Here is a 12,855-nt window from a genome sequence, read left to right as displayed (position 1 = left end):
TTTAGTAAGAGGTTACACGGTTGTCATTGTCAGTAGTCTGTTAATCTCAAATTGTCATTGAGTTGGTATGCTTAACTGCCAATGGCAGTTGGCTCCATGTTACAATATGCCAATACCAGGGACGAACAAGCATACATTTATAGCATTATCCTGCAACATCTACCTTATCAAGAGTCTCAAGTTGAGATCTCGCATGAGAGAAAATGTTAGTCGAGTAAGAAAATATGAAAAATCTAGAATGAAAAATGCAGGAGGTAATTTAAAACAAAACTAAAAGAAAATCATTTCTTGCTCAACTTAGCACGTCTATTATTCAGGTTACAGAACTCTCCACTAAACCCCTGAAAAATAAATTTCTTAAATCAATATGAGGTGGAGCAATTGTTAACTGGTCAAATTCAAAAGACAATTTAGTATCGACATTACTAATCATTATTTTGAACAGTTCAACCTTAAATTTTCATACACTGCCAAAAACAGTCAACTCAATTGAACGTTTGAAGAGAAATTTCTTTTGGGAGGGACATCAAGGAGGCAAAATTAATCATTTGATTAAATGGGAGATAGTCCCTCAGAATCAAAAGGATGGAGGTTTGGGTGGAGGTTTAAAAGCGAAAAAGTTGGCATTACTAGCTAAATGGGTTGGAGATATTTTAATGAAGTAAACTCCCTTTGGCACCAAGTTATCAGTAGCATAAATGGGCAAGAACTGTTTAATTGGCACACCGCAGGCAAGGTTAATCTAAGCCTTCGAAGCCCCCCTTGGATCAGCATATCAAGAGCTTGGGTTAAAGTTGAAGCTTTAGCTCTTTATAAGCTCGGGAATGGTAGAAGAATCAGGTTGTGGTTGGATCCTTGGATTGACAAGCTGCCTTTGGAAATTCTCTTTCCAGAACTTTTTAAAATTGCTCTAAAGCCGCAAGGTTCTGTAGCAGAGCATTGGGATCACTCATGGTCAATTTTCTTTCATAGATTCCTAAAAGATGATGAACCGGTGGATTTTCAGAATCTTATTGGGATGTTATCAAAGAAAAAAGTGGTAGATAGCACCGATAAACACTCTTGGTCATTGGAATCTGATGGCACATTCTCGGTTAAATCATTGGTTAAACACCTCCAACCTTCTTCCCCTTTAGAAAGAGGTATGGAAAAGGCAATTTGGGAAGTCCAAGAGCCCGTGTCGAGTCAACATTACGATTTTGGATAATGATATTTGGAGCTTTGAACTGCACGGAGGTTTTACAAAGGAAACTCACAAATCAGTGTTTGTCCCCTACTATTTGTCCCTATGTATGGCAGCAAGTGAGACTCTTCAGCATATATTCTCTGAGTGTTCCTAAGAGTGACCAAAGAAGGAAAGCATAGAAAAGGAAAATATAACAAAATATTTAAAATAATAGAAAACCCTAACAATAGAACTATAACAGAGAGAAATCAAAGAATATTTCACAATAAAGCAACTTATTGGAAGGATCGCTTCGAGACAGCAAGGCTTAATGCTTCCTCATGGGGTTCCCCATCTAAACATTTTGAAGACTACTCTCTGTAGGACATAAGTTTAAATTGGAGTTCTTTTATCCAACAGGATTGTTAGCCCTTGTTTTTGTATTTTGTTTTTGGGACTTCTTTGGAGATGATGAGGGTACTAAGAGGGTGTCAACCTAGTTGAGATGTCCGGGTGCACCTCCTAATTCTATATACTGTACTTTGTACTTCATTTTCATTATATCAATGAAAAGCTTAGTTTTCATCTCCAATATATATATATATCGCACATGTAAGATCATAGTGGAAATCATCACTCTTAGAAACGTTATTTTGATAAGTAGAGTTCCAAAAACTATAAAAAAAAAATCAAGTTCACTTACAAAAGAAGGATCATTGTCGATCTCAAAAAATTGATTTTCAATATCCAAATATATGGTATAATTGTTGCTATTACTATAGCTATCTAAAAAAGTGTCATTAGATACGAAATTCCAAATGCCGACCAAATCATCAATAGTACCGTAACTAGAATTGTAATTATCACTATGACTAGGAATGTTTTTATTCATATTATTTATAATTGATCCTTCACTTTCAATAGGACGAAGACTATTGATTGATTTACTTATATATATATATACACTGCCAAAAACAGGTTTCTACATATCCTAAGTTTTTTTGTTCAATCTTAAAAAAAAAAACACGCTTTAAAAAACCAAGTGACGGTATACAATTGAAGAAAGGATTGACATCAAAGATAGTAACTTCCAATTCAAAGATGGCAGAGAAATTTTCTGATTGTGTGGAGAAAGAGCAATAAGGACAAGAATTGAGTAATCAATCTGAATTTGGGTAAAGGACAATTCTAGTATTTGATGGCAGATATAATGTGGAAGATTTTCTAGATTCCATAGGAAACCAATGAAGTGTAATTAGATATATTGTATCTTACAAAGGAATTCCAAAATAGGCCTCTAGTTGAAAAATTCCTCTTCCTTCTCTCCTCTCCCCTCTCCTAACCTCTTCCTTCACCGATCCTAAACTCCTCCTCCACCGCTCCTGCTGAAACTTCTCCAGCCAGTCAGACTAGTCCTTTCCTCCCCAACTCCTCCATTTCTCCGGTGCCATCCCAACCGCTACCTATCTCAGAACTCATGGAAGTGAAAAGTTGCAACATTGGAGACCACTTCTTCTGTATGTGGAGAGCGTGCAAGGGATTTTACATAGAAGATATGGAAAAAGGGCAAAAGATTATATTCTCAACGTCAATGATACAATGGTTAGATGGAAGCCTGAAAAAGTTACTGAATGGTCCAACATTTGAATTTTTCCTTCTAAAGGAAATAATCGATCAATGTGTCATCCGCCTCTCAAAATTCCGTGATAACAAAGGTTGGTTTGTGGAATGCACGGTCTGGCCCTGGACGGGAGGAAGAAAAAATATCCATATCCCTTATGGTGATGGAACGTCCGGTTGGCAAGAATTCAGTGATATGGTCAGCGGTTGCCTCAAGGATCCCCTATCTCCCGTGCCTTTTTCAGAAGCTTCCCAACCAACAACCCTTGCTTCAGATGTCAAAAAACAGAGTATACAACACCGATGGGTTAAAAGTCGTTCCATGAGAAAAGGACAAAGTTATTTTAGAACAAGTTTCATGGATATAGTGAAAGGAAGAGAAACCATCACCCAGCCTAACTCAGACTCGGTGATAAAGCAACCCAAGAAAGCTTTTTAGGTACAGAAGAACCAGGAAGTTTACAAAGAAGACACTAACAAGTTATGGAACATATCGAAGCTATTTGCATTCAATGAATGGAAGGAGATAGAAAAAATTTTGAATCAAGCCTTTCATACGTCTGTCATTCTCAATCCACTGTTTAAAGACAGCCTTAGTCAAATTAAATCAAGGAAATTTAGAGGATCTGAAAGATGGAGCAAAGAAAAACATGGCAGACCTACAGTTATGAAAGGATTTGGAGGATGGATTTCAATAAACAATCTTCCATTGGATTATTGGTGTAGAGCCACGTTTGAAGCAATTGGAGCATACTTTGGAGGTCTTGAAAGTATAGTAGGTGACACTCTTAATCTCATCAATTGTACTGAAGCAAAAATAAAAGTAAGAAGGAATGTTTGTGGATTCATGCCCGCAACCATCGAAATTAAAGATGAAAATCATGGAAATATCTTTTTGAATTTTGGTGATATAAATTGTGATGAGTCTCCCAAAAAAATTAAAGGTGATTTTCATCTTAATCAATATTCCAATCCAATTGATTTAAGTCGTCTCCACCAAGCCATGAAAGATGAAGGGGCAGTTATAGAAGAGTTAGGACCAGATTGATCTTTTCTTCTTTCCTCAGACTCCAAGCCGAAATACTCAAGGAATCCATATGCATCTCTGAAAAGTTCTTCCGATCAAGATCAGAGGAACACGAAGCATCAATTTCCTTTAGCTTGCATGAAAGAAATAGAAGAATGCGAAGAGACACACCAAGGATCACAGGCTAGTTTGAATACCTCAGAAGAATGCGAAAAGTCATCTTTACAAATGCAAAGGAATATGAAACATCTCCCTCCACGGGTTGGCACAAGTGTGTCAGTGGAAGTTGAAAGATCCCCCCTTAATTCGCGGTAGAAGGAACTTATTAATCAGCCGGTTGGTGAGGATTCTTTAGAGGAATGCAAAAAGTTGCAATTATTGAGGAAAGAGAAAAACTCGGTTGGTCTGCTCAATATTTCCCCTTGTTTACGTGGAAAAAGTTTTAAAAAAAAAGGCTCCCCCTCAGTAATTATTAACCAGGAGTTTCTCTCTCCTCAAATTGAAGAATCGGACATTATTATCTCTGTTACAGCAGGGGAAAAGTCACTGAAACATATTTCATCCCCTGTCATCCCAACTTCATCCACGCCTCTTTAGAAACCTGTGGAAAATAAGGATTATGGGTCTTCTTCGATTAGTGAGAGATGTACGCATCTCTTCAAACCTCATTTTGTGCGAAGACATAAATCCCACATCAAGTCGTGGTCTTCTTTTACAAACTCCGACTTACTCGAGGACTATTGCATAAGGCTTCAGCTCCCAATAAGCAATTCAAAAAGGTCAAGTCTCTCATACTTTTAATTGGCCTCCCCTTAATCATTCATCTTTCAAAGATTCAGATCCAAATGTCTCTCTTTTGCAAGGACCTTCATTTCATGAATCCGTCACTCCAAAGAGTCTCACACATGACTTCGAATAAATGTCAATTGCAAGTGTAAGCAGTGAAGAACTCGAAAAAGATATTCAGGAAATTGACCATAAAATAGCAGAAGAAATAGTTGACAGTGAGGCGGCTCTGAAGCTCCTATTCCAAGTTGAGGAAGATCAGGGGTTAGAAAGGAAGAAAGCTCTGTTCTCACTCCCTATTAACAAGACTTGCATACCTCAGGAGTTCAACTCTTTGATAGAAGATTGTGAAATTACTCTAGGTTAAACAGAAATTATCCATCATTTGTCTGGAATCACAGTTTTTTGAAGCACCTAATGAAGATCATTTCATGGAACATCAGAGGGCTTGGTGATAGAACTAAAAGGTTGGCAATCAAAAGACTCCTAAAAAAAATAAATCCTGATATAGTACTACTCCAAGAAACAAAAAGAGACAACTTTGATCTATCCTTTATAAAAAGCTTAGGGAGCTCTAAAGAGATAGGTTGGGCTTATGTGGAGGCTTCGGGTAGGGCAGTAGGCATTTTGTCCATGTGGGATGAAGGTAAAATCTCAGTTTCAGAGATATCTAAAGCAACATACTCCTTGACCTTAAAATGTCAAGCAATCTATAGAAAGGCGTCTGGATAACAAATGAGTACGGTCCAAATTGTTATAGAGAAAGAGACAGTTTATGGTCTGAATTATCTTCCATAATAGAACTTTGTGATGCTCCATCGTGCCTTTGAGGGGATTTCAATTGCATCCGACGAAGACGAGAGATTTCCAATGGGGAGAGCATCAAGGGAAATCAAAAGTTTCAATAAATTCACATGTCCAATGGAATGTCCAATGGAAGATGTCCAAATCTACTTGAAATACACATGTCCAATGGAAGATTCTCTTGGTCAAGAGAAGGAGTGGTGACGTCAAGATCCCTCATCGACAGATTCTTTATTTCTCACAATTGGGATGAAATCTTTGAAGACTCAAGAGTGTTAAGGCAAGTTCAAACTATTTCAGACCACTTCCCTCTATTATTTGAAGCTGGTGCTTTTGAATGGGGACCCTCTCCATTTAGATTCTGTAACAGTTGGCTAAAAAATAAGGAATGTTGTCGGGTGATTGAAAGAGCTTTGATGATAGGGGGGCAGCAAGGTTGGGATGGATTCGCTCTTTATACCAGACTAAGAAGTGTGAAACAGAATGTAAAAAAGCGGCTGGTAGAGCATGAGAAAAGCCAAAAAATTAAAGAAGAATCTCTGCTGAAAGAAATCAGGAAAAAAGACCTCCAAGCCGAAAGTTTTGAGAACTTTTCAACAGAAGAAGATGTGAGAGTATCTTTGAAGGCTGACCTTTTATCTCTTTACCAAACAGAGGAAAGATACCTCATTCAAAAAAGTAAGCTGAATTGGTTACTTCTGGGGGATGAAAACACTAATTTCTTTCACCGTTTCCTTGCAGCTAAAAAAAGGAAAAGTCTTATTGCTGAATTATTCAATAAGCAAGGGATTCCAACTAAATCTTTCAGAGAAATAGAAATAATCATATTGGATTTCTTTTCCAATCTTTACACAAAATGCACGGGTTCTCGCTTAATCCCTTTGAATCTAGATTGGTCAAGAGTCTCAGTTGAAGCCAACACTCAACTGATCGTAAGATTCAGCATATCAGAGATCAAATCTGCAATCAAAGCATTGGGGAAGAACAAGGCTCCAGGGCCAGATGGGTTCACTATAGAATTTATTCTCCATTTCTGGAATTTGTTGAAAGATGGGATTATGGAAGTCTTCGAGGATTTTTATCACAACGGTAAGCTCAACTCATGTATCAAGGAAAATTTCATTTGCTTAATTCAAAAGAAGGAGGAAGCAGTCTTGGTTAAAAATTTCCGACCCATTAGCTTATCCACTATTGTTTACAAGATAGTAGCTAAGGTATTTGCGGCACGATTCAAAATTCTCATGCCAAGTCTAATAAGTCCAACACAAAGTGTTTTCATAGAAGGAAGGCAAATCCTTGACCCGATTCTAATAGCAAACGAGGTTGTGGAGGAGTATAGAGTCAAGAAGAAACAAGGGTGGATACTAAAACTTGGAAAAAGCTTTTGATAGAGTTGATTGGGAGTTTCTTGAAAAAGTTCTCCATGAAAAAAAACTTCCACCCAAAATGGATTTCTTGGATTATGGGTTGCATATCCAATCCTAAATTTCCCATATTCATCAACGGAAGACCTAGGGGAAGAATTATGGCCACAAGAGGAATTAGACAAGGAGACCCACTCTCTCCCTTTCTTTTCCTCTTAGTCAGTGAAGTCCTAACCTCCCTGGTTAACAGAATTTATGAAAAAGGCTCGTTTGAAGGTTTTGTGGTAGGAAATGATAACATCCATATCTCCATTCTTCAATTTGCAGATGGCACCCTTTATTTTGTAGATATGATGATAGAATGTTAGAGACTCTTCGAAAAACTCTTGCACTATTCGAGTGGTGCTCCAGTCAGAAAATAAATTGGGAAAAATCAGCCATTTGTGGAATCAACATTTAAGAATCCAAGCAAGAAGCCGTAGCCTCAAGATTAGGTTGTTTGTAGCTCCCTTTTTTGTATCTAGGTCTTCCCTTGGGTGGATATCCAAAAAGAATGGACTTTTGGCAGCCGGTTATTGATAAACTTCAGAGTAAACTAGACAAATGGAGAAGGTATAACCTTTCAAGAGGTGGTAGGGCAACTTTATGCAATTCAGTTCTCTCTAATCTACCAATTTATTATATGTCTTCCTTCTTGATGTTAGAAAAGGTAATTTCTTATATAGAAAGAATTATGAGAAACTTCTTTTGGGAAGGACATAAAGGAGGGAAACTAAATCATTTGGTAAAATGAGGAATTGTCTCTAAAAAGATAGAAGATGGTGGTCTGGCTCTAGGAGGTTTAAAGAGAAGAAACTTGGCTCTTCTAGCCAAATGGAGATGGCGCTTTATGCAAGAGAACTCCTCTCTTTGGAGACAAGTTGATAAGAGTAAGTTTTGATTGGCACACTTCTGGGAAGACACTTTGCAATCTTCGTAGTCCTTGGGTCAGCATCTCACAAACATGGTTGAAAGTAGAATCATTGGCAGTCTTCAATCTAGGAAATGGCAGCAGAATTGCTTTCTGGCATGACCCCTGGATTGATAAAACTCCCCTTAAAAACAGTTTTCCTTCCTTGTTCGGAATTGCTTCCAACCAAAATGGATCTGTTTTGAATCATTGGGATTCTCAAACTCATTCTTGGTCTTTATTCTTCAGAAGACTCTTAAAAGAAGATGAAATTTCAGATTTTCAGAATCTGCTCTCCTTGGTGTCCAACAAGGAGCCTTCAAACAGCTCCGACTCTCGTACTTGGTCCTTAGAAGCCAGTGGATCCTTCAAGGTAAAATCATTAACTAACCATCTCGCTTTGGACTCACCTCTTGACATCTGCCTACAAAAAGCCCTATGGAAATCCAATAGCCCTCGAAGAGTGAACATTACAGTATGGATCATGCTTTTTGGAGCCCTAAACTGCTCTTCAGTATTGCAACACAAGTTGCCTTCCCATTTTCTTTCCCCCAATCAGTGTGTCTTATGTAAATCAGAAGGAGAAGAGCTTCAACACTTGTTCTTTGACTGTCTTTATGCCAGAAACTGTTGGAGAGCCCTTTTAAAACTTTCAACATGAGTTGGTCATTCAACAACATTTTTAGAAGCAATGTGCAGCAGATTCTTATAGGTCCTATCCTCAAGAAAACCTCAAATCTGATTTGGATCAATGCAGTAAAAGCCTTGCTAGTTGAAATATGGTTTGAAAGAAATCAAAGAGTCTTCCAAGATAAAGAACATCCTTGGTTCACCCGTTATGAGGTTGCTAAACTAAATGCTTCACAATGGTGCTCTCTTTCTAAATATTTTGCAGCATACTCTCTCCAAGACATCTGTCTAAATTGGCAAGCTTTCATCCATCCGGATTGATAGATTTTTAAAGGGAAGGGTCCTTCCTCTCCAACCAAGAGGATTCAAGTAGCTTAGATTTATGTTCCTGTTTTTCACTTACTTTGTATTACGTTATTCGAAGGAGGTTTCACCCTCTTCTTTGTATTCAGTCTTTTTGTAAGATCTTTTCATACCGATGTGTTTGAGTTATTGTGGATGTGATGAGGGCGCTAAGGAGGTGTCAACCTAGTCGAGATACCCGAATGCGTCTCTTGATCCCGAGTTATGTATTGTGCTCTTTCAAGTACACAACTCTTGTACTTTCTTTTTATGCATTAATAAAAAGTTTGGTTTCCTTTTCAAAAAAAAGGATATATTGTATCTTACATATCGAGTAGTCGGTTCGGTTACCATATTAGTCGATCAATTTACAGCTTCATGAATGGCATTTAGCTAATTGTGGAGTTGCTAGGCATTATTAAGGACCCAGAGTTGATATCAGTAGTGAGAATTTTTAGAGGTGTGCCAATAGAAATGGGCTTCATGCACAAAGCAATTTGCATAGTTCAATTTTAGTAAGTGCTGGTTGGATTAAGATGTTAACGGCCTATTAATTTCAAACTATCATTTAGTTGGTGCTCTTAACTGCAAATAGCAGCACACTTCATGTACGGAAAAACTGATTTACAAAGCAAGGACTACGAATTGATTCCATGACTTATCCTAAGTTGAATATTCAAGTAGCATCGTGTGCCTAACCTCCAAAATTCTGCTCAGAGTTTGATACACTTCATGATGGCTCAACCCATAAGATCCCTAAAAACAAAAATTTGGAAACAATCAATTTAAATAAATAAATAAACAAACTTAACATATGAAATATTCGAAATAAATAATAACTTATCATAGTGTAAGAAAAAGCCTAATTTTCTAATTTGTCATTCCTTCTCATTAAAAAATAGCCAGGTGCAGTAAATTGAGTAAGATCTTATATTCCTTTTGTTACAGCCAATTGGAAAATCCTTCTGAAATCTCTGGCTTTGACAAGTAGGAGGATATGACATGTTCCCGTCAGCTCATTCATCTTAGGATCATTAGTATTATGTTTATCATCCTTTATGAAAAATTGAACCTTTTATCTGAAAGAAAACTATATTAAAAGTTGGACTTGTACGACGAGAATTGGAAGTTTGATGATTCATGTATTCACTATCATCCCAAGTCCAAATTTAATAACTAATATAAATTAATTTAATACTCTGACAGAAGCATCTAAACTTTCATTATTAATAATAATTCAACAGCTAAAAGATTAAACTCAATCAATCTTGTTATAAAAATCACTAAGTATTTGGTGCTTCAAGTTAAAAAAAGAAAAGAAAAGATACCTGAAAAGAAAACTTAACAAATTTATAGATTAGATCAATTAGATCCTCATCAGCTCCCTTGATGATAGCTGAAGCTAGCTCCAACATTACACATCTACCAAAAAAGATATTTAAATTAATAATATTTTGCCAAAGTGAGATGCACTTCAATAAATAAATAATAGATAATAAGATTTTTTTAAAAAATTTTAAAAATAAAAAAAAAATAAAAAAACAAACAAACAAACTAGGCTTTTATTGAAAGAAAAAGAAATAATGCAATGGCACAAAAAAAGGCCCACAAAAGGAGAAACCTACAGAAAGACCTCCAACCAATCAAAATAAGCCCCAAAAATTACAAAAAAGGCTTAGCCATACAGAAGCCCACAAGAAACATGGAATCTAACAAGGACCAAACATCACTCAAAGATCTCTCAAACCCGTAAAAGAATAAAAAACTAAAATAAAAAAGAAGAAGAAGAGCGTGAAGAAAGAAGGATTGAAACTAGAAACAAGTGTGAAGTTGAATTTCAGTGACATCAAATCCTAAAAGGCAGAAGAGAAGATGTAACAGAAAAACAAGACTTGCACACCAAACGAAGGAGAGTACAAGCATTTCCCTTTTTCTATTTATTTAATATTTAATCATAGGAAAGAAAACAAGGAGAATTAATGCAATTTGTTTATTATCAAAAAAAGGGGGAACTAAAAAAATAAATAAATAAAAAGAGAGTTGTGCTAACCTATAAAGGGCTTAAATCAAGCAAAATAAGACCGAAAGGGTAATTAGAAAAACCTTTACAAATAGAGGGCAAATAAGTAGTGTGAATTCTAACAAAAGACTGCCTCAGTCTCACGATCTCTCATGCCCTCTAAAATTTAATTGTTTCTTTCCCTCCAAAACCCCATAAAAGGCTCGGACCCCAGAGACATCAAGGGTTTTTGGTATTAGGCTCACCCGAAGGTTTGAATTTGGGACCTTTAAGTTGGTATGACCTAGAAACCTCAAACCCTTGCAAATGTGGACACCCCTTAGGGGTGGTTAAATTGAGTAAACAAAAGAAGAAATTAAATAATAAGTTGTTGGTTCTCCTCATAAGACATTAGCCTAACTGATGAAAAAGTAAAGAAAAGAGAAAATGGCACACACTTGTTACGTGGAAAACCCTAATACAGGGAGAAAAAACCACGATGCAAAGAACTTTTATTATAATAATGTGTTACAAAGTAATACCCAGAGACTACAGTTTAAATAGAAAAGATGAAACCCTAGAGACCACATGATAAGACAAAAATGCCCCTAGGGCAAATATTCTATTTTTCAACACTCCCCCTCAAGTTGGAGCGTAGATATCAACGAGACCCAACTTGCTAACACATGAGTCAAAGAGTTTTCGTGATAGTCCTTTTGTGAGTACATTAATCTGTTGACTGGAAGGAACATAGGGAATGCAAATATTTCCATTGTCGAGCCTTTCTTTGATAAAATGTCTGTCAATCTCTACATGCTTCGTTCTGTCATTCTGAACAGGGTTGTTTGCAATGCTTATAGCAGCCTTGTTATCACAATAGAGTTTCATTGGCCCATCATGACTTTGGTTAAGATCAATTAGGACCTTTTCCAACCATATTTCTTCGCATATCCCAAGGCTCATGGCCCTGTATTCAGCTTCGGCACTACTTCTGGCAACCACCCCTTGTTTTTTACTCCTCCATGTAACAAGGTTACCCCAAACGAACGTACAGTAGCCCAATGTTGACTTTTTGTCGACTACTGAACTTGCCCAATCAGCATCTGTGTAGGCCTCGATGCATCATCTATCTGACTTTCTAAACATTAATCCCCTGCCTGGAGAAGCCTTTAAATATCTCAAAATTCGTTCCACTGCCTTCATATGTTCTTCATAAGGAGACTGCATAAATTGGTTAACCACACTTACTACAGCGCAATATCTGGTCTCGTATGGGAGAGATAAATGAGTTTCCCGACCAAACGCTAATACCACTCTTTGTTAACTGGTGCACTACCACTCAGATCACTCAGCTTAGTATTTTCTTCCATAGGAGTATCAATAGGTTTACATCCTGTCATACCTGTCTCTTTAAGTAAATCTAGCGTATACTTTTGTTGAGAGACAGAGATGCCTTCCTTCGATCGGGCCACCTCCATTCCGAGAAAATACCTTAACCTTCCAAGATCCTTGATCTCAAATTCTTCAGCCATTCTTTTCTTCAATCTGTCTATTTCTGAAGCATCATCCCCCGAGATTACAATGTCATCAACATATACGATTAGAACTGCCATTTTCCCGGACTCAAATTTCTTTGTGAACAAGGTGTGGTCTGAATGTCCCTGACTGTATCCTTGCGATTTTACAAATGTAGTAAATCTGGTAAACCAGGCCCTTGGAGACTGCTTCAACCCATATAAAGACTTCTTCAGTTTACAAACTTTGCGACTGAACTATTTTTCAAATCCTAGAGGCAGACTCATGTAAACTTCTTCTTCTAATTTGCCATTAAGGAAAGCATTCTTCACATCAAACTGGTGCAAAGGCCAATTTTTACTAACTGCAACCGAGAGGAGCACACGAACTGTGTTTAACTTTACTACTGGAGAGAAAGTCTCTGAGTAATCTATCCCAAAGGTCTGAGTGAAACCTCTGGCCACCAACCGTGCCTTGTACCGGTCAATTGTACCATCAGTTCTATACTTAACAGTAAACACCCATTTGCACCCAACTGTCTTGTGTCCCTCAAGAAGAGTGACCTGTTCCCATGTGTCGTTCTTCTCAAGAGCTTTCATTTCTTCTATAACAGCGGCTCTCCACTTAGGAATTTCCATAGCTACATATATGTTG

At 37.2% G+C, this 12,855-nt stretch overlaps 1 protein-coding gene across 2 annotated transcripts in view; it reads right to left on the bottom strand.

Annotated features, from left to right (window-relative positions):
- Positions 1-12,855, bottom strand: part of LOC120091675 (RRP12-like protein) — a 63,854-nt gene that overhangs the window by 18,665 nt on the left and 32,334 nt on the right. For both annotated transcript variants that reach the window (XR_005485809.1, XM_039049781.1), the window contains exons 9-10: positions 10,016-10,109; positions 9,387-9,443 (exon numbers count right to left, since the gene is read on the bottom strand). Coding sequence is in view for 1 of the 2 variants with exons in the window: in XM_039049781.1 (XP_038905709.1) it covers positions 9,387-9,443; positions 10,016-10,109 (151 nt within the window). In the remaining variant the exon portion in view is untranslated. The remainder of the gene's footprint in view (positions 1-9,386; positions 9,444-10,015; positions 10,110-12,855) is intronic.

Source organism: Benincasa hispida, chromosome 11, assembly GCF_009727055.1.
Source record: "Benincasa hispida cultivar B227 chromosome 11, ASM972705v1, whole genome shotgun sequence".
In the NCBI taxonomy this organism is placed as follows: domain Eukaryota; kingdom Viridiplantae; phylum Streptophyta; class Magnoliopsida; order Cucurbitales; family Cucurbitaceae; genus Benincasa; species Benincasa hispida.
The sequence above is the reverse complement of the archived record's forward strand: the minus strand, read 5'-3'. Positions and strand labels throughout refer to the sequence as shown.